Source organism: Aulonocara sp. 'chitande type north' Nkhata Bay, linkage group LG15 (assembly GCF_057382095.1).
Source record: "Aulonocara sp. 'chitande type north' Nkhata Bay isolate Kocher_YH1m ecotype deep benthic linkage group LG15, A_spYH_male_GT1.1, whole genome shotgun sequence".
NCBI classification, from domain to species: Eukaryota; Metazoa; Chordata; class Actinopteri; order Cichliformes; family Cichlidae; genus Aulonocara; species Aulonocara sp. 'chitande type north' Nkhata Bay.
In genome coordinates this window covers 12,208,790-12,234,643 of record NC_141358.1, presented here as the reverse complement: position 1 = coordinate 12,234,643, position 25,854 = coordinate 12,208,790, and the positions used below count along the sequence as shown (strand labels likewise).

At 42.3% G+C, this 25,854-nt stretch overlaps 1 protein-coding gene across 5 annotated transcripts in view; it reads left to right on the top strand.

Annotated features, from left to right (window-relative positions):
* The window catches only part of utrn (utrophin), a 196,126-nt gene that overhangs the window by 51,270 nt on the left and 119,002 nt on the right, over positions 1-25,854 (top strand). For all 5 annotated transcript variants that reach the window (XM_086264203.1, XM_086264200.1, XM_086264201.1 and 2 more), the window contains 21 exons: positions 269-448; positions 988-1,116; positions 4,531-4,701; positions 4,845-4,889; positions 5,174-5,338; positions 6,014-6,151; positions 6,291-6,386; positions 7,123-7,293; positions 8,919-9,091; positions 10,517-10,667; positions 11,949-12,124; positions 12,407-12,542; positions 12,992-13,141; positions 13,472-13,624; positions 13,732-13,833; positions 14,072-14,192; positions 14,677-14,894; positions 15,029-15,146; positions 15,252-15,460; positions 16,366-16,520; positions 16,656-16,845. In XM_086264203.1, coding sequence (XP_086120329.1) covers positions 269-448; positions 988-1,116; positions 4,531-4,701; positions 4,845-4,889; positions 5,174-5,338; positions 6,014-6,151; positions 6,291-6,386; positions 7,123-7,293; positions 8,919-9,091; positions 10,517-10,667; positions 11,949-12,124; positions 12,407-12,542; positions 12,992-13,141; positions 13,472-13,624; positions 13,732-13,833; positions 14,072-14,192; positions 14,677-14,894; positions 15,029-15,146; positions 15,252-15,460; positions 16,366-16,520; positions 16,656-16,845 — 3,147 coding nt within the window. The remainder of the gene's footprint in view (positions 1-268; positions 449-987; positions 1,117-4,530; positions 4,702-4,844; positions 4,890-5,173; positions 5,339-6,013; positions 6,152-6,290; positions 6,387-7,122; positions 7,294-8,918; positions 9,092-10,516; positions 10,668-11,948; positions 12,125-12,406; positions 12,543-12,991; positions 13,142-13,471; positions 13,625-13,731; positions 13,834-14,071; positions 14,193-14,676; positions 14,895-15,028; positions 15,147-15,251; positions 15,461-16,365; positions 16,521-16,655; positions 16,846-25,854) is intronic.

Genomic DNA, 25,854 nt, shown 5'->3' with positions numbered 1-25,854 from the left:
GAAAGTGTTTTTGTTGTTTTTCAGCTGTGCTTGTTTTGAAACATTTATGCAGTGAAATATCTGAAAATGTTCTTCATATCTTGGTGAAGGCAGGCTGTTGTTTTAGTAACATCAGCATTATTTTTTCTTTTATATAGCAGTGTGTCAGTGTGTACATGTGCCTGTGTGATAATATTAAGACAGGTAGCTGAGGTGGCGCTGAATTATTGAAACATGGTGGTCATAACATGATCTTGTTGAATATTTTGAACTGGATGTGCTTAACCAGGGTCTGCTGAAGGAGTCGGAGCGTCGGAAGGCGGAGCTATCTGGCCTGACGGAGATCAGCGCTGGTTTGCAGACTCTGGTGGAGGGAAGTGACGCTCAGCTGGAGGACAAACTCTGTGGTCTTAATGAAGCCTGGGAACGTGTTCACACTTTGACTGAGGACTGGCTTAGCACTGTTCTTGTGAGTGCAAATACTGCATATAGAAAGACTAATAAAAGGCCGTATTGGTCACAAGATGTCATATTTTGGTTTCTTAATGAAGTCGAGCCTTCCAGCTGCTTAAATTTCATTTCATTTCTTTGCATAATTTGCAAATGCATAAAGGCTACTCTTGAGTAGATATATTTAAGGTAAAGGCAATTACCCATGTCAGCTATTACTGCATATGCATACTTTATAATGCATATCAGTAGTACAGGATTATTTAGTTGGACATGGTGAGTTTAGAAATTCTAAGAAATTTATTTAAAAGTTGCATATTCTGCTCAGTGCAAAGTGCATTACAAGATTATATTTATTAAGGATTCACAACTCACATGAAACATGCTCTTTTTGTGCTCTTTTACTCACCTGATTGCAGGAAATAAATAAATGTCAAAACCAAAAAAAAAGACTTCAAATCACCTCTTTAGTGCACTGCAGCAAGTCTATGATAAAGTACAAAATGGTGAATATGTAGAACTTTTAATTGCCTAAATATCCATTTTTGGGTTGTCTAGAGTCACCAGAATGAGGTGGAAATTTTGGATGAAAACTTGGCTCACATCAGCACCTGGCTCTACCAGACCCAGATCCACCTGGATGAGGCTGAACGGCTGGCTCCAGCAGAAAGAGAAAAAGTAATAAAGGTAAGGCAGCGCAGGTTATTAGTGTGACTGGTAAAGCAACAGTAGAGCGTGAAGCTAATGTGTAGATTCTGCCTGAGTGATTCTAAAACCTGAGTTTTTTTAGAAAGCTCCCAGTGAATAAGATTCTGAGAAGGTGCATTAAAAATAAATGGCTGGGCCACTGATGCACATTGCAAATTAGCTCACATAGACACATTAGTTGTGCTGCTTCTTAATGATGGTATCTTTGCTAACAACCCCAATTACCAGATTCAACTTGTAATTGACTAAAAATCACTTGGCCTACCGGTGAGAGGGACATTGCTTGCTGGCAGTTTTTTCAAGCGATGGTGAAATTTCCGCATTCCAACACTTCAAATGCTTCAGGAGCTGTCCGCTTAGCGCAGCATCAGCACCATGGAAATACACACAAATACAATACTGTACTATGCCAACATGTGCGAACAAATATAGTTCTATAAAGTTGTTCTATATACAGTGGGGCAAAAAAGTATTTAGTCAGCAAGTTCCCCCACTTAAAATGATGACAGAGGTCAGTAATTTGCACCAGAGGTACACTTCAACTGTGAGAGACAGAATGTGAAAAAAAATATCCATGAATCCACATGGTAGGATTTGTAAAGAATTTATTCGTAAATTAGGGTGGAAAATAAGTATTTGGTCACCTCAAACAAGGAAAATCTCTGGCTCTCACAGACCTGTAACGTCTTCTGTAAGAAGCTTTTCTGTCCCCCACTCGTTACCTGTATGAATGGCACCTGTTTGAACTCATCATCTGTATAAAAGACACCTGTCCACAGCCTCAAACAGTCAGACTCCAAACTCCGCCATGGCCAAGACCAAAGAGCTTTCGAAGGACACCAGGAAAAGTATTGTAGACCTGCACCAGACTGGGAAGAGTGAATCTACAATAGACAAGCAGCTTGGTGTGAAAAAATCAACTGTGGGAGCAATCATCAGAAAATGGAAGACATACAAGACCACTGATAATCTCCCTCGATCTGGGGCTCCACGCAAGATCTCATCCCGTGGGGTCAAAATGATCATGAAAACGGTGAGCAAAGATCCCAGAACCACACGGGGGGACCTGGTGAATGACCTGCAGAGAGCTGGGACCAAAGTAACAAAGGTCACCATCAGTAACACACTACAACGGCAGGGAATCAAATCCCGCAGTGCCAGACGTGTTCCGCTGCTGAAGCCAGTGCATGTCCAGGCCCGTCTGAAGTTTGCCAGAGAGCACATGGATGATACAGCAGAGGATTGGGAGAATGTCATGTGGTCAGATGAAACCAAAGTAGAACTTTTTGGTATAAACTCAACTCGTCGTGTTTGGAGGAAGAAGAATACTGAGTTGCATCCCAAGAACACCATACCTACTGTGAAGCATGGGGGTGGAAACATCATGCTATGGGGCTGTTTTTCTGCCAAGGGGACAGGACGACTGATCCGTGTTAAGGACAGAATGAATGGGGCCATGTATCGTGAGATTTTGAGCCAAAACCTCCTTCCATCAGTGAGAACTTTGAAGATGAAACGAGGCTGGGTCTTCCAACATGACAATGATCCAAAACACACCGCCCGGGCAACAAAGGAGTGGCTCCGTAAGAAGCATTTGAAAGTCCTGGAGTGGCCTAGCCAGTCTCCAGACCTCAACCCCATAGAAAATCTGTGGCGGGAGTTGAAAGTCCGTGTTGCTCGGCGACAGCCCCAAAACATCACTGCTCTCGAGAAGATCTGCATGGAGGAATGGGCCAAAATACCAGCTACTGTGTGTGCAAACCTGGTAAAGACCTATAGTAAACGTTTGACCTCTGTTATTGCCAACAAAGGTTATGTTACAAAGTATTGAGTTGTATTTTTGTTATTGACCAAATACTTATTTTCCACCCTGATTTACGAATAAATTCTTTACAAATCCTACCATGTGGATTCATGGATTTTTTTTTCACATTCTGTCTCTCACAGTTGAAGTGTACCTCTGGTGCAAATTACTGACCTCTGTCATCATTTTAGGTGGGGGAACTTGCACAATCGGTGGCTGACTAAATACTTTTTTGCCCCACTGTAGTGTGTAACTGTTGATATAGAGCGTTATTACATTTATTGCTATTGCAATGGTTGGTATGGCACATTGACTTCTGTGGAAATTTTCGATGGCACTCATCATCAGAAAGGTTGCCGACCCCTGGGCTACACCATTCAAAATAAAAAGGTTCATGCCGGGGTCTCCAAGGCCAAAATATCGGCAGAGGACCCCTACAAAGGTTCCATTAACAAATACAACACTTCATCAAAATAGCAGATCAATTGGATCCCTCAAGATTGCCACTTTTTCTTCCAATATCACTAAACAAACCGGTGGCCACACACTTCTGAGCCGAGTGGCCAAAATTGGAGCTGCAGGAGCTGCAAATGAAGTTCCACACAAAACTTGAATGATGTTCAGCTTTTGCAGTCAGGTGTGGGAGAGCTGGAACTGAAAGGGAGCGACAGAGCATCTTTCTTTCAGAAAAAGGCCAAAAGCTCAGTGAACGTAACAGGATGCCTCTCATCACTTGCAATAGCATTTGCCTCGCTCCTAATTCGCTTCTGTACTCGCCAGCAGTTTGCTGTCTGGTGTTGCTATCTTTCTAACACTTTCCCTGGGTCTCAGAAGTGTTTCCAAACCAACAAATGATCCAAAAACTCAGAACAATTTCAATAAGAGCACAGGAACATTTTGTCTGCAGTCAAGGATAAAAATGTTTTCTTTGTTGTGCCTCTGTGCTCAGACACTCAGTCCAGGACTCTCATTTCAGTCTGTAGTGAGCTACAACCCCAAGGTACATATATAAGGTTGCACACTGCAGTTCTCAATTAATGAAAGTGGGTGGATTGTTGCCTCCTAAAATCAGCAATTTCTTTAGTATTTGCAGTGTCTATTCATCTGTAGGTAGCGTTGTAAAATACTTTTAAGGCTTTAGAAAATGATTATCATCTCTCATCTGTCCGTCTCCATTTTACGAGTGCCTGTTGCACAAAGAGATATGCACAGTGAAATAAGAGCAGCAAAACGGCAGCAGAGACCTCGAAATGCGTTTATCTAAAGCAGATAAAGTGAATGAAAGCACCATCTTTAATCTTTGTTTGTTTAGAGGCCAACTGAAGAATCCTTTATTGTGTCTGTTGTGTCTATAAATGCTAGGATGGCGTCATACAGCTGCATTAATTTCTTAACTCTCCTTTTGCCAAGAAGAGTGAAGGTCCCCACTACATATCAGCTGAGCTTAAGGCCTCCTAACCTTGATCAGTACATGATGTCCCGAGCTCTTTAATCTGACCCAAGGCTACACTGCCAGCCGGTCTGAGGGAGGATGACTGATGGCATCAACTGATAATTCAATGACCAGCTACTCTGCGGTCTGTCCTTAGAGCATGCTGGAGGAGCTGGAGGATATCGGTCTGCGCGTGGACAACGTCAGAGATCAAGCTGTCATCCTGATGACCAGCAGGGGGCCCGCATGTCGAGATGTGGTGGAGCCCAAACTGGCTGAGCTTAACTGCAACTTTGACAAAGTCTCCCAGCACATAAAAACAGCCAAGGTATTAAAAACAGAACAAAAGAGAGATTAATTACTGCCTTGATGCAGTGTGGAATTAAATCTCACTATATCCACAGAAGGTTACACTGTCAAATAGATGCAGTCTGTTCAGCCAGTCTGTTTCTTTTCTTTTTGGCAACACAGATGCTGACGAGTCTGGAGTCAGGCACTGCTGAGGTGAACCAGCAGGTAAAGAATCTATCCTTGGTATTAAATGCAAGGGTGAAACACACCATATCTTACCAGGAGATATAATATCACAGGCAATAGGCTTATAATTAATTTTATGTAAGTTACAAATGCTGCTGCTAAGTGTTTTAAGACAAAAACACGGCCCTATTCCGTGTGTCTCTATGAATTGCAGCACAGCTGAACTCAGATAATTAGTCAGATAATTAGATTGACGTGAGCAGCTCTGACTGTGTTGCCTGAGGTTTGTTGTTTGTTTTTTTCCCCCATTTTCTTCTAATCAGGTCATTCACAGTCAGGAGATGCAAGTTGAAAGTCGGAGTCAGAGTCTCCCTGACCAGGCTGCAGTCCCAGGTGAAGTGAAGGACCTTCAGGCAGAGCTCCAGGACACACTGAAGGCTCTGCAGCAGCATCAGCATGACCCAGTAAACACCTTGGATGATGATAAGGTACAGAGAATTACCTTTCAGTTAGACTTTTTCTTTTAATATTATTAAATAAGGTCCATTTATTTAAAAGTAGCAGTACTGATTGTGATAGTAATGGTAATAGAAAAGTAGCTTCAACTACTGTACAGAGGAAAGAAGACTCCGTCTATTGCCTGGTCAAAGGTTTACCATGTCTATCAGTTCTCAGGAGGAATTGGAGCACACAGAGTACTCACCCAGGTTATTCTGAAATTTCAGTGAAATGTTCTGAATATGCCAGGTTGCAGATTGTGTAATGTAAAGCTCTCACTTGATAAGATGAGGTTTGATTGGCTTAATAGTCCTGGAATTCAGTCTGACTTATCACAGTTTATGATGTTAAACAAACTGACTGATGAAAAAAGACCAATCACAAGCAAGGTCACTGTGCCAGTCAGGGAGTTCTTGCTGTGTTTTAAACAGTATTTCCTGAGTGGTGTATACTTAGCTAAACAGGCAACATGTTGCTCAGGCTTCTAAAGAGGCAGAGTTTATGTCAGATGGTGGTATAAATGTTTTCTTCATGTTTATTGAATAGAAGATGCTTGATTTAAGATCCATCGAGGACTGTTGGGGGGGGGGGGAATAACTATTCGCATAACTTTTGAACTCTTGAATGCTCAGTTTGCCCTTTTACCCTGTGTCTCTCTGTACCAGATGGATGAGGAAAAAGCCAGTGTGGAGGACTTGCTGAGAAGAGGAGAAGAACTGCTGCAGCAAACTTCAGATGAGGGCCAGAGGGAGGAGCTGAGACTTCTGTTGCTCCGGCTGCAAAGTCAATACTCTGCTCACAGGGTGAGATGCATATCATGTGTCCTCTGTAGAGTTTTTCTTTTTCCTCTCCTAGAAAAACACGGGATATTCTTATATTGTGTTTTCTGCTGTGCGCCGATGCAGTACACTGAAAGTGTGTGTTTGTGTCTGCTTGTCTCAGGAGCTTAAGGTGCTGCAAATCAGGCGAGCCGAAGTCTCCGTGCAAACGTCGTCTTCTCACACCTTCAGAGAGGAGACAGCTGAGTTTACAGCTGAGGTGAGAGACGAATGCAAGCATACACATCTAAGAAAGGGGAGGAATAAATACTTTGCAGTCCTTGATGAGAAACTATAGGGAGGGCTTAATGCGTGTGCCTCATGATGCTGCAGCTCATTTACGAGTCAAGTTTAACATTCTTTGCTTAAAGTCGGTTGAGGTAGCAGCATCAGAACCAGTGAGACCAGCAAAGTGAATAGGAAGGATAGCTCTAAGAGAATAATTCAGCTTAAACTGCCAACCATCATGGAGAGGGTGCTGCATCCCCTCTGTGACCTGATGATCATCCAGTAGAGGGCTAAAAGCAGGGAGTGTCAGCTGGCATCACATTTACACTGTTTTTCCTCTTTGTCAGAGAGTGCTGTAGTTTTTCAGTGGATTTGAGTTCTGTATTAGAGTTTGATTCTCATCTTTTAGTGTTTTTTTGCCCCTCTAGTTACATTAAGTGTAGTTGTTTCTGATTTGCTCTCATTTAGATCTGTACTATTATAATATCAGCTCTCAGTGTAGCCGAAGGTCTTCTTAGCTTCCTGTTTTCTTTTGTAATATCAATATTTTTTATTTAATTTACACTGTATTTAGTCTTTTATGGTTATTATACGCATTTATCCTTAAATAGTGTTATTATTCATCCACCCTCTTTCTTTTTGTGGTTCATTTAATTTGGTTGCTGTAACAACGAATAAGTACTTTAAATACCTAGTGTGCCACTTAATTCTTCTCATCTGTCTTGTAGGAGATGTCTGCAGTGGGGCGCAGCACTGCTCCTTCGCTGACTCCATCTGACTACCTTTTAGACATCAATAAAGTTCTTCTCGCCATGGCTGACAACGAGTTGCTGCTAAACTCCTCTGAGCTCAGCGGGGGCCTTTATGAAGACTTTTCTAGCCAGGAAGACACACTGAGAGTGAGCCATACCCAGCCTTTGAAATGAGTCTCTCTACTGTAGAAATCGTGGAGAAAGTTCTGTTTCTTTTTTGTTTTTTTGTTTTTTTTGTTTTTTTTTATAAATGTGGTTTGGTTTTGTGGAGCAGTCTTGAAAAAGTTTAACCAAATTAAAGAATAGAAGAGACACAAGACTCCCCCCCCCCCCCCCCCCCCCCCCCAAGTAAAACTTATTTTGCACCAATAACAGCTAGGGCTGCCACAAATGATTATTTTGATAGTCGACTAGTCACCGATTATTTTTGTGATTAGTCGACTAATCAGATCATGCATCCATTGGAGGTACAACGTACAGCTTATTGCACCAGCATGCATCTGCTCTTATATAACTATAATTAGCTTACAGCTTTAAGTGTTTAAGGTATGTGCAAACTAAAAGTAAAGACAAGATGACAGTTTATTCAATTTTAATGAAGTTTGCAGATTGTTTCGGTGAAGTTTAATAAGCTCCTTGCTATCGAAAATATAACGGGACACCGGAGTATATTCTCGAGCATCTCACACTTCTGATAATCAGCTGTCTGCTTGACGTTTATTCAGCTGTGTAAAAACTTTAACTTTAATCTCAGCCAAACAGACTTACTCAGGAACAAATAAAACACACACAAAAAAGCCAAACAATATAATTTTTAAGTTGTCTAAGTGACTTATATATCATGTTTAACCTGAGTAGCGAAAGACCGCGGTGGGTTTGAAAATGATTTGCCAGGAGTCCGGTGTTCTCACGGGCTCCAGTGAGCCTTGCCCCCGGCTAGCTATCGAGCTGGTGGGTAACAGACGTCTCCGAAAACGTCGGAGCACTTTTGAAAATATGTGGTGTCTTGATAAACTGAGCAGATATTTGAGGTTTACACAGCTACATTCTCGCCTGAAAATATGTTAAACGTTTATTTTGTGACCCAGAAAGAATAATAAGAGTAATATTAAAACTAACTAGCTGCCGCCATTGTTGACAACTGAGCAGGGCGCTCTGGATTCCTGGGACACAGCTTCTTCTTCTTCGGGGTTTAATGGCAGCTGGCATCGTTGTACATGCAGTGCTGCCATCTTCTGTTTCAGTCCGTTATTACACTCTTAAATCCTACTACTTATTCCTGCGTCTTTTGGGATCTTACAAAGCCTCAAACGACGCGTCGACTATTAAATCAGTCGTCGACGTAATCGTGACTAGTCGACTAATCGTGGCAGCCCTAATAACAGTTTAAATTAGAGGTTCATCAAGGGTTTTATTTTGAAATGTACGTTTTCTGGTGGTTTGGTGTGTTCCATCATGGTTGATCTGTTGAAGAAAGCTTTACAGTTTAATTGATCCCCTCATCAGTACACTTAACAGACCAATAACAGAATTCATTCAGACTTCTTAAAAAGTCACACTGGCTGTTCTGTCTATTAAAAATAAATAAATATGTAATTCACTGATTATCTTGTATACTGCCCATCACCACTGAACCCATAAGCTTCATAAGACTGGGGGTGGAATTGTTGACGTTAATTGGTGTCAGATAACCAGCGACCACATTTGCAGTTCTGCAATCTGCCTGCTGCATGAACTTCCTCTTCTTTTATTATTCCGTTTTCATGTCACAGAATATCAAAGACAATCTGGAGCGTCTGAGCGAGCAGGTCACAGGGATCCACGAGCGCCAGCCTGACGCCATCCGGGACGCTTCACCTGCTGAGGTGGCGCAAATGGCAGACGCCCTGACACAGCTCAATGCCGAGTGGGACCGCCTCAACCGCATGTACAACCAGAGGAAAGGGTGCGTGCACCAGCTTCCTATAATATAACAGATAAAGGTGTATTTATATTCATTATCTAGATTTAAGGTTTTAAATCAAACCTTTAAACGCAACAAAGGAGAACAGTGAACAAGCTGCTATTTTTACTTGTGGTGTATTTGTGTGAGTAAGAATATGCATGTCAGGATGTTTAGTAGCTGCAGGGACAATATATGCCAGCTGTCCACTAGTCAAGAGAGACAGCAGGACCAGATAAAGAGAGACCAGCACACATGGTAAAGAACACACACGTACACGCTGACCTTAGTTAATGTCAAAAACAATTCCTTGGGCATAAACAGTCTCATGCCAATTCACGCAGTCTTACAGTCATTCACTCATTCACACACATGCACAGTGCATGACCCTCAGTGCCATCAGCACAGTTCATTGGGCATAAACAGTCTTCACATTTGCTGAGTGCAGTGTGTGCAAAGACACTGTAGTAAACTAGTAAGCTAATTTTGAGATTGCACACAAACTCTGCAGCACTGCATCTGTAATCACAATAACCTCTGGGCATCATTAAGTATCAAAAGAATAGAGTACATGTTGTAAAATTACTCATCCAGAACTCATTTCCTCAGCTTGTCCCTCTGATCAGATTTGTTCTTTTCAGAGCGATGCTCTGAAAGGAAATAGCCGTTGAGCAGACCACCGTTGTGATAGAGATCTGTTTTTTTTTTAAGTAATCATCCTTTCGCTCTCTATTTCTTTTTATTCAGTAGTTGTGCTGTGATCTTCACGGTGTTGTCAGAGGTTCCTGATTGTTGCAGCGTTTTTAATAGAGGTCAACTGTTCAGTTTTCCCTTATCATTTCCCGATGGTAGAACATGATGAATTCATTCATTTTTCCGTAGCTGTAGCATATTAACAAGCGGATATGATTCCAACCAACACAACGGATAAACTATGCAGACTGTTTTCTCACTACTATACTCTTACTCACTACAGATACAGTAGATTAGGTATGCTTTTTGAACAGTGGATGCGTAATTGAAAATGAGAGAGAAAGTCAAAGGAATGGGAATTGGATCACAGTGATTTTATGGTATCAATGCAGCTGAAAACACTTCACTCAGTTTGGCTACTGTTCTCAATAAAAGTGGCAGCGGAAATGACAGTTTGAGTCACAATCGAGAGGATTTACAGCCATAGAGATAACATCGATGTTAGTGATATACACAATATGACTGTTTTATTGGTGATGTATTACATTTATATAATTTATAGCCCAGTGCTTCACAGAGCCTTTGCTGTGCACCACACTTTTGAGTTCAGCTGTGTTAAAAGGGTCTGAAGCGACGGCAGAAAGTTGGACAGATTGTCGGTGTGTCCTTCCTCTTTTTACAGATTATCTCCAGATTTCAGCTTTGATGCATGTGCGTTTCCTTTTTGTGCTGCAGGAGTTTCGACCGTGCTGTAGAGGAGTGGGGGCAGTTTCACTGTGACTTGAAAGACATCAGTCAGTGGCTGACTGACACAGAAAACCTGCTGTCTGAGAGCGTTAGCCCTGATGGACAGCTGGACCTGGAATCTGCACGACAATACCAAGAGGTCAGTGGAGGGTGGTGAATCGTTGGTCTGTGTTAAGTTTTTTGTTTTGTTTTTTCTCTCCTAATCTGTTTTGGTTTCTTTACCCCAGAGACAGAATAAATATGTATTTTTTGTGACAAAAGGCCTGTCAGGTCTCTTTCTTTTATTGTTATGGAGACTAATTAAATGGTAAATGGTAAATGGCCTGTATTTATATAGCGCTTTACTAGTCCCTAAGGACCCCAAAGCGCTTTACATATCCAGTCATCCACCCATTCACACACACATTCACACACTGGTGATGGCAAGCTACATTGTAGCCACAGCCACCCTGGGGCGCACTGACAGAGGCGAGGCTGCCGGACACTGGCACCACCGGGCCCTCTGACCACCACCAGTAGGCAACGGGTGAAGTGTCTTGCCCAAGGACACAACGACCGAGACTGTCCGAGCCGGGGCTCGAACCGGCAACCTTCCGATTACAAGGCGAACTCCCAACTCTTGAGCCACGATCGCCCCGATATTGCCAAATTAGATTAATTTGGCAATATCACATCATCAGCGTGTGTTTACAAGTTTAAATCAAGATTATTAACTCCCAAGGATGCTGTAGTAATATGTTCACGCTATAGGCAGCTTGATGGTTCGATGTGTTAGACAGAAGATAATTGCATTTGGCTCCCCCAGGGGAAAATGGGTGCTATACTGTATCTAATAAATACACCACACATCTGACTGTTCATTATGCAGAGTGGAAATGGAGAGAAGTGAACTGAAGAGTAAGATTAGAAGGGGACTTAAATTTCGCTTTGTTTGATTGCTAAAGCGGTAATTTCATTTCCAAGGGGAATTAAATTCTCTGAAGCTGTTGCATTATCGCTGACGGCGCCGGTGCCATTAACACCTTTATCGGCGTGATTTGCAAAAGCTCGAGCCGCAGTCCAGTGCGTCTGTCTTTTTTACGTTTTCACAGACTGAGAATGAGACGAGGGATCAAGTGGATGGGAATTGAGAGATCAATTAGCTGAGTCACCCTTTAGCGGACTTTACAATCACTCACTCTACTTTACGAGTCTGTCTTGGCAGGTTAAATCTCTCTCGGTGGAAACAGAGATTTGGCAGCTTAAGTCGTGACTCGCTACAAATCATGCCTATGTGTCAATAAGAGATTTGCCTGGAGAGATGGACCTGAGCTCGGGATTTCAGCACTAGTAGATCAGATTATGCTGTTTGACTGAAGCCTTTTTTCCCCCCCTTTCTTTTTCTCCTTTTGTCTCTTCCTTTGTTCGGCATGCATTTTAGGAGTTGGAAGAAGGCATTGCCAGTCATAAGCCCGTCCTGGTTGGACTCAGCCACACTGGAGAGCAGATAATTGGCAAGCTCTCCTCTCCTGATGGGCCCCTGCTTGAAGAGAAGCTGAAAACTCTGGGTCGGCGTTGGAGAGCGGTAAACCGCCAAGTCCTAGACAGACAGCGGAGGTAAAAATGACCTTGTACAAAAGAGGGGGGAAAGATTGAGGATTTGGCGTTTGACATTCTTGTGTGTTGACATATAACATCTTAGTTCTAGAATACAATGTAGCATAGAGGTTGGTGCTCATTCTCCGTTACCATCAGTCTGTTTCTTTATCAGTGTTCGTCAGGTTAACGTTATCAATGCGGTCAGTCAGCCTATAACAGCAATTTAAATGTAAATTTTTAGGATCAGGCCTGCAACCTGGAGGAAATGGAGATCCTAATCTAAGGTGTGTGTGTGTGCAGGTTGGCTGGAAGGGATCCGGCCCTGTCAGAGCTGGTGAGGAGGCGCGAGGAGCTCGCTGTGTGGCTCGAGCAGGCAGAAAACGCTGTTAGCTCCCTGCCTGTCACTGCCACTGACAGAAATCTCAAAGAACTGAAGGTAAAGCAAAACTCAAAACATGCTCGAGTTAGTCTGATTCATGGGAGCTCAGAGATTTCTATTCCTGCTCAGGAGCTGCTGGGGAAGTGCTATTTTTATGGTCAGCTCTGACTGTGTTGTGTTGTCCTTTGTTCTTCTTTCCCCTCTATGCTGTACTGTGAGCACAAGTTGCTCAGAGTGTCTCAGTTAGTCACAAGCAGAACCAGTCTCACCCAGCAAACGTAAACAGAAAGAGCACTGACACTTCCTGTTTTTAATATTCCTGTTTACATCCTCCAAGCCCTCAAACTCAGACTTGTACCTTATGGAAATACACTGCAGAGTAGAATCATTCACACTACATATCTCTGTGCAACAGGAGTTTGCTTCTTTGTTTCCCATTCCTTTGACTTTATCTCTCATTTTCGATCACACGGTGAAATTAAGCCTCGGTGCATCTTTCCTTGCAGGCCCTTGCTGAGGAAATGGATTTACAGAACGAGCGTCTTGGCTGGCTTAACAAGCACGCTCCTCAGATCCTGTCCAGTCCCAGTGTTAGCCCGCAGAACAGAGAACAGCATGTTGCCAAACTCAGAGGCATAAACCTCAACTGGAGCAAGGTATGAAACAAACCGAGCGGGCGGCATGCACACCCAAGTTTGTGAATGCAGAACCTCAAATGAGGCGATGTAGGATTTTGAAATTAATACCATATGTCCATCTACTAAAAATCTTGAGCGGGTTTGAATCTCTGTGACCTCGACCTCATAGTCAACCTTTCTGAAAATCACCTAGAATTTTCAATTTTATACCATAGGTGCATCTACCAGGAGGCTGAGGGCTAGCAGTAGCTATAGCTGGCTTCTTAGCCTTGTAGTCAAAGTGGTTGGTGTGAAACGTTGAGTTCCCTTTCATCTGCTGCTTCATCCCTGATTCTACCACTCCTGCAGGTGACCAATGAGCTGTTGGACAAAGTGGGTGAAGTGGAGACCAACCTGCAAAGTCACGCCCAGTTTCAAGACCGGATGAACAGACTGACTGACTGGGCCGTCATCACGCACCAGACGGTCACGACCCGCGGCCTGAATCCTGGCCAGGCACTGGTAGGTGGACTAAACAGAACTCAGAAAACTAATACACTGGTGCTCACTGAAAATCCATCAATTCTATGCAGGCCTGTTCTCTTATATGATTTTTAAATACGCTGTAGGATCTGGAGGCTTCCATGAAGGACAGAAAGAAGGAGCTGGAGGACCTGTTAGCTCATTCAATAGAGCTGCAGAGACGACAGCAGCTGTTGCCTCAAGAAAAGGTTTCCATAGTAATATAATTTAATAACAAAGTACTAGTGATTGTGGCATATAATTACACATTATTGCACTGTTGAAGTGCTGCTGCCTCACCTTGGGCCAAAAAGATACAATTTCCTGTAATTTCTTAGTTTAATTAGCTCTTTATCTGGTTACACACCATTTCTAATGCTATTATTTTGTACTAAGTCTATATATATGTTTGTGTGTGTGTCTCCTTATGCGCTATCATGTGTATAGGCTAAGGTTGAGCAGCTGGCAGCTGACTGGAAAGCCTTGGATGGCCGGCTGAGGGAATCTCTTGAGCCACCTCTGTCTCCATGGACACATCACCAACATGTAGTCCAACACCAGCAGCTGGGTAAAAAAAAAAATCCAAGAAATGCAATTATTTCTCTCTTTATGTATCGCTGCCTCTGTTTTTATGGTGCATCAAGGGCATAAGGAAGAAGGCATCCAAAACTTGCCCCAGTGAAGTATTTAAAAATGAGATGCTTGTGGATCATTAGCAGGGCATGACAAAAATAAGTAATAAGTTCTTAAATTTGCAATTCCCCTTTGTCCTGCCTTAATCTGGAGCATGAAATGCTTGATTAAAAATAACAAGAGGTGAGCGGCAAAGGTTGTAGCAAACTAAAGCAGTCCCCGATGGCTCGTTCGTCATGATTTGGTATGGTGCTACTATCCTCTGAGAGCCTTTTGACAACACCACCTCCCTCCTTCTAACATCTTTAATGTTTGTTGCATCATTTCCTTTTAAAGGAGCTCTATATGTCAAACCTTGCTTGGATCAAGATTTCTTCCTTTTTTTTTTTTTTCTTTTCCTCCCCCCACCCCTGCTTCAGTGTCTGCCGTCCCTTCAGCCGTGCAGATGGCCAGCTTGGTGAGCGAGGACCCACACCACCAAACCCCGCACACACCGGACACCGTGGCGCCCACTGATCTTAACGAGACTGCCACTGAGCTTGCAGACTGGCTAGTCCTCATCACCCAGATGCTCAAGTCTAATATTGTCACCGTGGGGGACACGCAGGAGATCAGGACCACTATGGGACGTCTTCAGGTGAGAAATTGGTTGATTTTTTTTTTTTTTTTTTTTTTTTTTTTTTTTTTTTTTTATGTGTGTGATTCATTTGTTTTTGTTTTTTTTAAACTGAACTTTCACTAAACTTTCCTTTATGTTTCTTCACTTGACAGGTGACAAAGAATGACCTGGAGCAGCGTCACCCTCAGCTAGAGGACATTTTCACACTGGCGCAGAACATCAAAAACAAAACCTCCAACCTTGATGTTCGCACATCCATTACTGAGAAATGTAAGAAAAAAGTTGTCAGGGGAAAGAAAAAAAAATAGTAGCAAATATGTATGTTGTGCTTTAGCCTTTGTTTGTCCATATAACCACATCTGTCTCTGGCTTTAGTGGAGAAGGTGCGCAGCCAGTGGGACAGCACTCAGCATGGTGTCGAGGCACGGCTCCAGCAGCTGGATAATATGATTGGTCACAGCAACCAGTGGGAGGAGCGGAGGAAGGAGGTGATGGGCCTTATTGGGCACCACGAAGGATGTTTCCATAACCTTCTTCAGCGTCAGTCCAGAGATCCCCTGACTGAACAGCTTAAAGACAATAAGGTTAGCGAGGAAAAAAACACTGCTAAACTTTCTCTCTGTGACCTCAGTACGCCTCATCTGTCCTCTTGAGGTCATTTACTGTGATTCTGTAGCAAGCTTGTCTACTCATATTCCTCACGGAGAGAAAAAAAAAATGGATCAAAGCGAACTTTATAACATATTAGAGGTCCTTTATACAGTCGTGTAAGTTTATACAAGGCGAGAATGAATAAATCACCTCTCTGAAGTATCACTTTGAACTTTAATAACGTTCGTACACCCACATCATCCATCATTTTAATTTGAGATGATGTCTTGGCCAATGATTTCTGGCACCAAATCCTGCCTCTTCTGACAGATTACAGGGACCGAACACTAGAGGGCAACTGAGTTTAACAGAATCCAGGATGCTGTATACACAGCTGTTTGCTCCTGGTGTGTGGTCTTGTAATAATGAGTAATTATGTATTTAAAATAGTGAAGTACACTTTTTTTTTTTGTTAAAAGAAAAGGAGCCCAGCAGTCTTATATGGATGACTTACTTCCAAATGCTGAATTTGGAGTCTTAATCACCAGGGTCTAATGTAACATGCTTGATTAAGCAGAGGTTAAACAAACAATGTCAAAGAGCCGAGCAGCAGAATAACAAATTTGTGTGTGTGTGTGCATGTTGTTGTTTTTTTGTTGTTAGTTTAATATTTCTTTTTTCATCTTAGAGAATGAGTCATTAATATCCTCACACGGCAGTTTTTCATATACCAGGCCGCAACAGTATACAGCAAACGGCACAGGAAGATGGATAACTCCAATAATGATAAACAATGCCCTTCACAGTGACTTACAGTATTCACGCTGACTCACATCTGTCACATCCTCAGAGTCGCAGTCCAGTGTCACGAATATCAAAGCGCTGCATTGTTTTACAGGAGTTTCTCCAAGCTCTGGGCCGAGGCCAAGCTACAGTCGCAGCCTTCAACGAGTTGTCTAATCACCTTTTACGAGAGTATTCTACCGATGACACCAGGAGGATCAAAGAGGTCGCAGATAAACACAATGCTGCCTGGAACAGCCTCAACAATAGGTGCATACAAGTTGGCCCGCTCACCCTCTCACTGTGCTTCAAGGCAGATACCCTTTAACAGTATTAAATGTTTTTGAAGTTATTGCTATATCTCATATATAGCTATGCGTTTGTCTCAATCATATTAATGGACAGGGCCAATGACCGTCACACGCAGCTGGACAGTGACCTGAAGGGCGTGCAAGTGTCTCTCAGGGAGCTCGAGTCCTTCCTCAAATGGCTCCAGGAGGCTGAGACTACGGTCAACGTTCTCGCCGATGCCTCCCAGAGGGAAGATGTGTCGCAGGACTCCGCCCACGCGAAGGAGCTGAGGCGACAACTGGAGGTAGGGGCCGTAAATTGATAGAGAAACCGCGAGTATGTGAGGAATATATGCACAGGTGCCAGCCTATTATCTCACTGTCATCCTTCATTAACGCATCCTTCAGCTACCGAACAGGGGCTGGGGTGTGTGTATGCTGCTGGTTAAAGGTGTGTGTGAATCAGAGGGCGTGTGAATGCTTTTACACCTTGAACGTAGCTCAGTGATCTCCTTGTTCTGTCCCGCTTACGAAGTGTGTGTGTGTGTGTGTGTGTGTGTGTGTGTGTGTGTTTGCCCTCAGCTTGCTTGTCATTTACTCAGATGTTCCCTCCAGGATCAGTTGACGCACATCATCCTATACTCTATGTAATGATTTAATCCCAAAATCACCTCAGCCTTCCAGCAGATACAACAGGCGCTAATCTTCTTTCATTTATTTATTTATTTTTTACTTCTTGCTGAAGTTGAAAAGGTGTTTTTAAAAATGTCTTGTGGTCATCTCTTTTGGCTTCTACATTGAGCGACGTTTTAACAATCTCATTGCTTTTTCAGAGGAACTCCTTGTCCCTGAAAAAGCGCTGCAGTGTCATCCATCTTTCAGAATCGAAATCACCAGTCCAATAAAAATTCTGTGTTTTCTTGTCTTGAACGCTACATTGCCATCACTCCCGCTTCCATTTTCCGATCATTTAAAAAGAGGCCAAGGTTATAGAGAAAAATGACGCTGAATCACCGCATGAATGGCTGCAAAGATTTCTGATTCATCAACTTGATGCGAATCTGATGGTCACAGACTTTTGTAACCCGTTTGTTGAACCCTTGCCGGATTTGGAAGTAATGAATGCTATTATCACATTTACCTGCCCATTACAGTCATCTATATTTGTTGTACTGAACATAATCCATCATTATATAAACCTTTTCAAACTTACGTCCTGCATATTATTACAATTTAGTCCTGCAAAGGTCGTGTGTCTTACTAGAACACCAGAAACTGTCTGTATAAACTCCTCTTATACGATGAGTTGGGATGCCAAAATTGGCACAAAGGTAGATCTTAGGGCTCTGAAGGTTATCAGCTATATTACGTTTTAGCACATTATCATGTTGCAACCTAGCAACCACCAACCAATGGGCTAAAATTAGCCATTTGTAGCATTTTGCACCAAGAACACTTTAGACAAGCATTGGACAAGTTTATTTTCACAAACCTTAACTTATACATGTATTGTAATGTCATCGTGTTGCCTAGCAACCACCTATCAACCTACTGTAGTGAGTTCAGTAAATGTGTTAAAATAGTAACTAAGGGTAGTTTCCACCTGACTCCATTATATTTGTGCTTAAGAGCAAACATATTGGTGTAGCTTTCCTAATTTGTTATCACCCGCCGCCTGTCTTTATCTTCTGTTGTCATTTCATTACCAGTTGGAGTCGAGATTGATGGATGGTCCTCGCCCAGAAAGTGGGTTTACATAACACAGACAGGCTTCAAGCCTTTGATGTTGTGGCTTTACTGAGTGTTGTTCCCCACAAACCCTTTCATTAGGTCACAATGACTGCTCTGCCACTGTTCGGTGCTTAGTTACTTTAATGACAATTTGTAGCCGCAGGCGGTTGTCATTCTCACTGCTGTTTTCATATTAAGCCCGCAGTTGGTGACTGGTCAGACTCGGTGACAAATACAAATTGGTGCATTAACTGATATTTCATGAAAATGTGAGGCTTAATGGCATAAGACCGAAAAACAACTGATGCTGTTGCGTGTGATGCAGTAATGACAGTCATGGCCACAGGAATCAACATACCGGGAAACAAACTTGTTTGTTCTCTTGCCGAGTTGGATTAGAATTGATCGTGACTGTCTGATAAATTGGGGAATTATGTGATCAGTCTGGTTAGTCTCCTGCGGATTTTTGTGGGCTTCCAATGTAGCCAGGAAATCGGGGATAAAGAATAATGGATTTCCAGTTCAAAAATTCCTGTTCTCTTCATTGGTCATTGGTTACGAAAAGAAAAAAGCTAATTAAAGCTTAATCGTTGTCAGATGACAGCTATCGTTTCAGGTTTGCTCAGTAGAGCAAACTTTGTGCCAGAAATCTTGTCCCTTTGCTACAGATTCCCCATAATCACAAGCAGATATCTGATGTCTTTACTCGGCTCAGCCACTATAAAAAAAAAAAAAAAGTCCTTGTTTTATTTATTTATTTATTTATTTTTCTGGGTTTTTTTTATGAATTTATAAAATTCCTTAAATAGTTTTTGCTTCACTGAGTGGAAGAAGTACCAGTTTTATTTCTTTTTCAATTAACAGACACTAAAACTTTGCAGAAAATAAGGTCGCCTGACTACATTTTGAAGCGTCGGTAATTAATTACAAAAATAAATTTTGATCCAGTTCAGTGCGCTTTCATTATCTTGGCACTGGAAGGCAGGCTGTGCATGAGCCATTATAGAGATATATGTAACTTTATATTATTTTATCTACATGCACTATATTTTCAATAGTTAATTTTCTGGACATTTAACTCTATAAATTGTGCCTTTTTATAACAAACTCCCTCTCATTAATTTGCACTGGTCCAGTAGAGACAAAAACTTCAAAGGGATAATTACCACCATGTTATGTAATTGCATATTGTCTTACTGGAGCATACAGGAAGTCACTTGTTTACATCACAAATCTGCACATTTGGTGGAATAATGTGCAGATTTATTCCATCATGAAGGTGCAAAGATGTACACAGCCTGATGATCTGCTTATATCTCGCTTGCCTTGTGCATGTTTAGCTGTGGGCTTTAGATTTATGTGGGTTTGTGCATGATTGTACTGTGGTGTAAGCAGATGAGTCGCACATGCTTTCTACAACCTCTTTCTTTGAAAAATGGTTCATAGTTTTATTAACCCAGAGCCAACAAAACACTCAGTGTCTCTTGTAATTCCCCGTGAAGCAGAGTCAATACTCTGTGGAATGACTGAAATGGATGCTGTAGCCAGTTAAACCTTGTCTAAACACAGCTCTTCAGTGAGCTCATCATGCCATCTCTCATTGTGTGTGTGTGTGTGTGTGTGTGTGTGTGTGTGTGTGTGTGTGTGTGTGTGTGTGTGTGTGTGCCTGTTGGTGAATGATGATTACTCTAGTTGGCTGCATCTTTTTCTTCCTTTCCACTGTCAAGTTACTGTCATTTAAATAAACTTACCGGTAATCAGGGACCAAAAAACAAAACAGTTTTTGTTTTGTGCGTCAATTTGTGTCACATCTTTTTAAAAAAAAAAAAAAAAAATGATGGAGAGGCGGCTGGTCTTGGGTTTTCATCCTCAATTCAAATTAGTGCCTCTTGTCTTGTGGTTGGGAGAAAGAAGGGTGTTTTTCATCACTTTAAATGAAAGTCAAACATTAGCAGAGGGCATGAAAAGGGTTAAAATATCCACTCTATGGTTTATACTTTGTTATACAGCGTGGTTAGGAGTTCAGGAGGAAGTGAGCGGCTGCTTTTCTCTGCTCTTTTTCTTCTCTAAATGTCATCTCTCTGCTGCCTGGTGCCTCCAGCAGATACATTCTCTAAACATTCAGCTGTTTTCTGCACTGATAAAAGATACTTAAAAGCCTTTTATCTTTTATTTTTGACCTTGCCCTCCTACCCTATCTTCTGATGCTCTGCTTTCCACCCACTTTTTATTTTCCTCATTTTTTGGTTTTATCTGCAGTTTACCAGCATGTCCTCCCTCTTTTCTTCTCAGTTAATCGCTTAAAAAAATAGTATTTTTTTAATTTTTTTGGCGACAAAAACATGGCTCTTAATTAAAGACACATGCACCGTATCTCTCCCACACACTTGTTTGTGTCTGGAAATATTTTTCTGTAATATATTTGGCTTTTTAAAGAGATATATTATCAGTTATAAACACCGAAAAACATAATTTTCTGTTTTTTGGTAGGTGTACTGTAGTTTTTGGCCTTTAGTTTTAAATACTTAATTTTTTTGGACTGCTAGTGGTTTTATTAGATAAGCGGCAGCAAAGAGACAGCAAGGAAGGCAGGAGGAGACACCACATGGGTAACGACAGAAGTCTGGTCTGATGCAGCCTGTGTTTGGCACCACAGATAAAAACTAAATCAAAAACAGTCACTTAATGGCTTTTTCGGGAGATTTTAAGTGCATTTGGCATTTCCTGATGTAATTTGTTCCACGATCATATCTCAGGTGTCTGAAACTGAGACAACAAAAATGGCTTCCTTAATGGAAGAGGAGAACTAGAGCTAAAAAAGTAGACTGTTATTTTTTTTTGCATTGAAAAATTACTGTCTGAAACTAAAGTTTCTCAACAAACCTTTTTTTCTTTAATAAAAACCTTACCAATGGTTGTCAGCTACCCTAATGGAGAAAAAAGTCTGTCGCAAATTGCATTAAGAAGTTGCGTAGGTGTAGTAACAAATTGGCTCAGTGTAGTTTGAAGGCATTCAGAATTGACCTTTAACCTGTATGGTGCATTATTGTATCTCTAGAAGCATTGTTTTTGGGTTCATGCAATCCTATGTGTTCTCAGATTTGCTGGATCCACCTGAGTGCACTACAGAGTAGGGCTGTGCGATATGACCAAAATCTCATATCCCGATATAAGAATTCTATCGTCCCAATAACGATATAAATCACAAAAATGTAACATTTTCTGTAAATTCTGTGAATCTCAGGCAGCTCGACTTGCAGGAAGTGTTTCCAGCTGCGCGTCATGTACCTGGAGTCGAGTGTTTTAACCGATGCATGAAACTATACATTTTTAGACATAAGTTGTAATGGCCGCCGTTTTCTTTGTGAGTATTTATTACACAGCGTCCTGCGGGGAAAAGCCTGTTCTAATGTTTGAGTCTAAGGTTTATTTTTTTAGCACCTGGCGGCTCTTTTTTACTTCTCATCCGTAAATAATCTGCTCTTTCACGTGATTCAGTTTATTTTGAAAAGTCTCAAGTGGATCTTGAGCTTTATTGTGAAAGGTTTATGTGGAACATAAACAAGCGGACACGCGATGGTGTTACCGTCGTTGTTGCTAACCACAACGCATAAAAACAGGCGCTTGTCCGTCCGTAGTGTGGTTATATTAAATATAAGAGAAAGAAGAAATTAATATAGCCACTACAGTGACCATCAAAACGATGAAAAAATATTGCTGTAAACAGTTTATTTTGCGACACCACGAAACAAGCGATAGCGTACAATAAAAAACGATAGACGTTTTTATATCGTCACCCGATATATATCGTTATATCGAACAGCCCTACTACAGAGCATCAGTAACGCTTAAGAACAAGCACTCAACAGTGTTGTCTGCAAGTATGAATGGTACCAGCCTTCTTGGCATAGTGTCTCGAGTGCTTGACAAGTGAGGATGTCTTGCTTCTTCAGTTTTAAGCAACTGACAGAGCCCGAGGTAATGTGGGGGTTGTGTAGTGGTGTGAGGTGTGAAACCTCTGTAAGATGTAGCCTCACCCACCATCATAAGGCAAGGTGAGAATGGGGGATTGAAGACTGCTGACTCAAGGTGGCTGGTAGCTGGTGCTGTAAACCATCACCTCTGTTCAACTATGGTCGATCACAGCGGATGTAGATGGCCTCCTTTACTCCTTCCAAACTATCTGTCTTCTCGGTCCAGAATGTGAACACTGGCATCCTTGACGGAATGCCCTCTCTCCTGTAGGTGTACAGCAGAGTCTATCAAGCACTCGACTACCATGACACGGATGACTGTGAACCGACACAGACTTCTTGGCGCTCACGTCACACATTCGAGCTGCGATACTACAGTTCTTACTTATTTTTGACCTCTGCACATGTGCAAAGATGTATTTTTCTTTTTGTCATCAAAATGAAAAATATGTTTTTGACTACTCATGTTTAACATTCATGAGTCAGCCACCAGCTTCACGGGCACCTAAGCCGTGGAAGTGCTCCAGCTAAGATTGCCGGTGCAGAAAATGAATGGGACCGCTACTTCCCAGAATCCTGGATGCCTGAAATAACCCCTCCTTCTCTATATCTCTATTGTGTGTGGTTCTCATTTGTCCTCCAAGTTCTTGCACAATCTCCATCTCTCTCTGTCGCTCTCTCTCTCTCTCGTCTGATTGTCTCTCGCTCATTGATTTGTTTCTTGCCTGGCATAATGTCATTCAACCTTCACAACAGATGCATTGTTTGTCTTCCCTCAGTGGTGCTTTTCATCCGTCTCCCTCTTTCTTAGTCTCTCACTCTATTTTGCTCTCTCTCTCTTTCGCTCTCTCTCTCTCTGTCACTCCTTCCCTCTCTTTCTCCTCTCCGGATCGGCAGCAGTAAAAAGTAAGCCGCGTACGGACAGCTTCTCTTCTCGTCCAGTGCAACTCGTGCCGTCCTCTCTCCCTTCCCTCTCATCTCTGCCAGCACTTTGCGCTCTTTCTCTCCCCGTTTATCTTTTTCTTCTTCTTTGTTTCTTCTTCTTCTTCTTCTTCATCATTTCCCTCTTCTCTGTCACTCTCTTGACTCTGCAGGGTGCCGTCACGAGTGATTTGTTTGATTCTCTTCTGGCTCTGCGGTCGAGGTGCGCGTGTGAATGTCCGCGTGGAGGAGAAAGTGAGTGTCTCGTCTTGTCCGGCTCTTTTGCATCATCGCGCGCATGTGTGAGTGCATGCTAAGAGCTGCGTGAGTGACTGTTTATAAAGAGAGAGAGAGAGGGGGGGGGGGGAGAAAGCAAACTGAGGCTGCGCTCACTATGTTTATTGTGTGTGCGTGCGTGTATGTGACAAAACGTGGGTGCATGCTGAGCTGAGTACGCCTGCGAGTGAGTGAGTGTGTGTGGGGGTTTTTTTCCCCTTCTCTCTCTCTCTGTGTACATGTGTGTGTGCGCATCACGTCAGCTTGGCTGGGGTCTGGTCGGCTGGAGAGGGAGAACAATATGAGCGGGGTAGGGCAGTGCTAGCATGCGGACCAGGAGCAGGCTGCTGCAGACTTGTAGCAGTCTTAAGATGATGGCCATGGTCCGGACCTCCCTCCAGAAAGTGGTGGTCTTCTTACACAGGCTCCAGAGGATGGCCATCTCCTCGCCGCGCTACCAGAAACTCTGCAAGGTACGTGGAGACACGGAGCTGGAGAGCAGAGAGTTCATGTTTTTCTTTTTTTCTATTTTTCTTTTCCTAATTTAATTGGATTTTCTTTTTAAACTTTTACGATTGCACTCGTATGTGTCATTTAAATGATTATTTTTTGATTCTTTGGGATTTGTTTGGAGTCTATATTTATCAGATGCTCGGTTTGTGTCAGCAAGCAGCCATAAAGTTTTTGCTGCACATGTGTATTTGTATTTCCCCCACCCCCAGTGTAAATGCTCTTGCTTTTCAGAAATCTGGAGCTTATCACCAAGTTGCCCGTCTTTGCCTCATCCATAGCTTCTCCTCTATTTTTGGCCTTTTTATTCATGAGTCATTCGGTTGTCAAGACATTCAGTTCCTGCTGAAGTTGTTTTGAGGACTCCAGTCACCTCCACAGCCTGTCGTTTTAAATATATATGTGCATATATACATCAGCAGCTTTAGGAACTTTTGGCACTTCTTTCACATATCAAAGAAGAATTCAAACTGTGCGTCCCTGCCGTAGAGTGAGGTTGTGTGTGCACGCTTTGTATTTTTGTCAGCTTTTAAAGTGAGTGCAGGCATACACAGGGATTGTGGTGAAGAGTGTGTTGTATTTGTTTTTGGTACACAACTATTTTTGCTTGTTTGGGATTTTCAGAGACATTGTGACAGGTGGGACTGATGGGACGCTGTTCTGTAACCTAATTTAATTCGATCTCTTGATTAAAGTTTTTAGCTGATCTCATTATGTTGACACGACACACCGGTTAACAGGTTGGCGCCACACACACATTCATTCGAAAAGCGCATAAGAGAAACATGAGGAGAGTGTATTTGGTTAAAAAAAGAAAATCAAAGTCAGCTTTATTGATTTTACTTGAGAGAAAACGACCGCTGATGTGCACCGGACTCGATGTCATTTTGTACCCCTGTTGATCATTATTGATCGCTGATCTTCATTGCAGTCTCTCTTGCGCTGCACAGCACTGACCTGCTCTCGCTCAGAGGGTAAGGGTGGGGGTGGAGAGGGGGGACCAGCTGTTGAGATTTGACAGTACTGTGCGTGTGTGACTGTTGGAGAGCGACAGACTAATGCATCAGAACAGTTTTGGATTAGTTTCCAGCTTCAATCATGGCTCGACAAACATGTGGTGGCTCAGTTTAATCCATCCTGAAAATTCGTTACGCTTTAGAGCTGCATGTTTTTGCCTTTTTTTCTCCTACTCACCAAGTGTGTGGTTATTTATTTATTTTTTTGTCTCTACAGAAGAAAAGCCAAAAATTATCACGAGAAAGTCTATTTATATGTATTTTTTCCCTGTTTTTTTTCTAGCCTGTCTTGTTTCTCTGGGAACAAAACAAGAAACAAAAAGCAATAGTGACGACTCAAGGATTAGACCTTGTTAAAAAATAAAAAAATTATGGGAGAGTGATAAACAGAGCATTAGGCATTTGGGATTAGGCATTTATTTCCTGCTCTTTCTCAGCTTATCTTGCAGATGCTTGACTTATGTTTGTTTGTTTTTAAACAGTTCTTGGCAAAAACAATTAAAACTAGATCTGTGGTAGCAACTCTACCCCTCTTGAGTTGATTTGTGGGAGGAATCAGTCATTCCACAGCCGATTACCCTCCCCTGGGTTGCATCAGTCATTCCAGCTTCGTTTGGCCTTCCCTTGGGGGACTGTAATGCCAGGGTAGTCCTGCCTCCCTGGGGTGCGCTCACTGGCCGGCAGACTGGAACAATGACATCCTGATGATAGATTCGAAATGGGCTCACCCTCCGGCTCTGGTCATTCTTTCTTTTTTGGAGGCAGACCACGGCCTGTTTATCGTCTGACACGCGTTATTAAGTGCAAAAATAATGGGAGCTGGTTCATTTAAATTTAATAATTTTAACATTTCTAATTATTCTCAGAGGAAATAACTGATTTCATA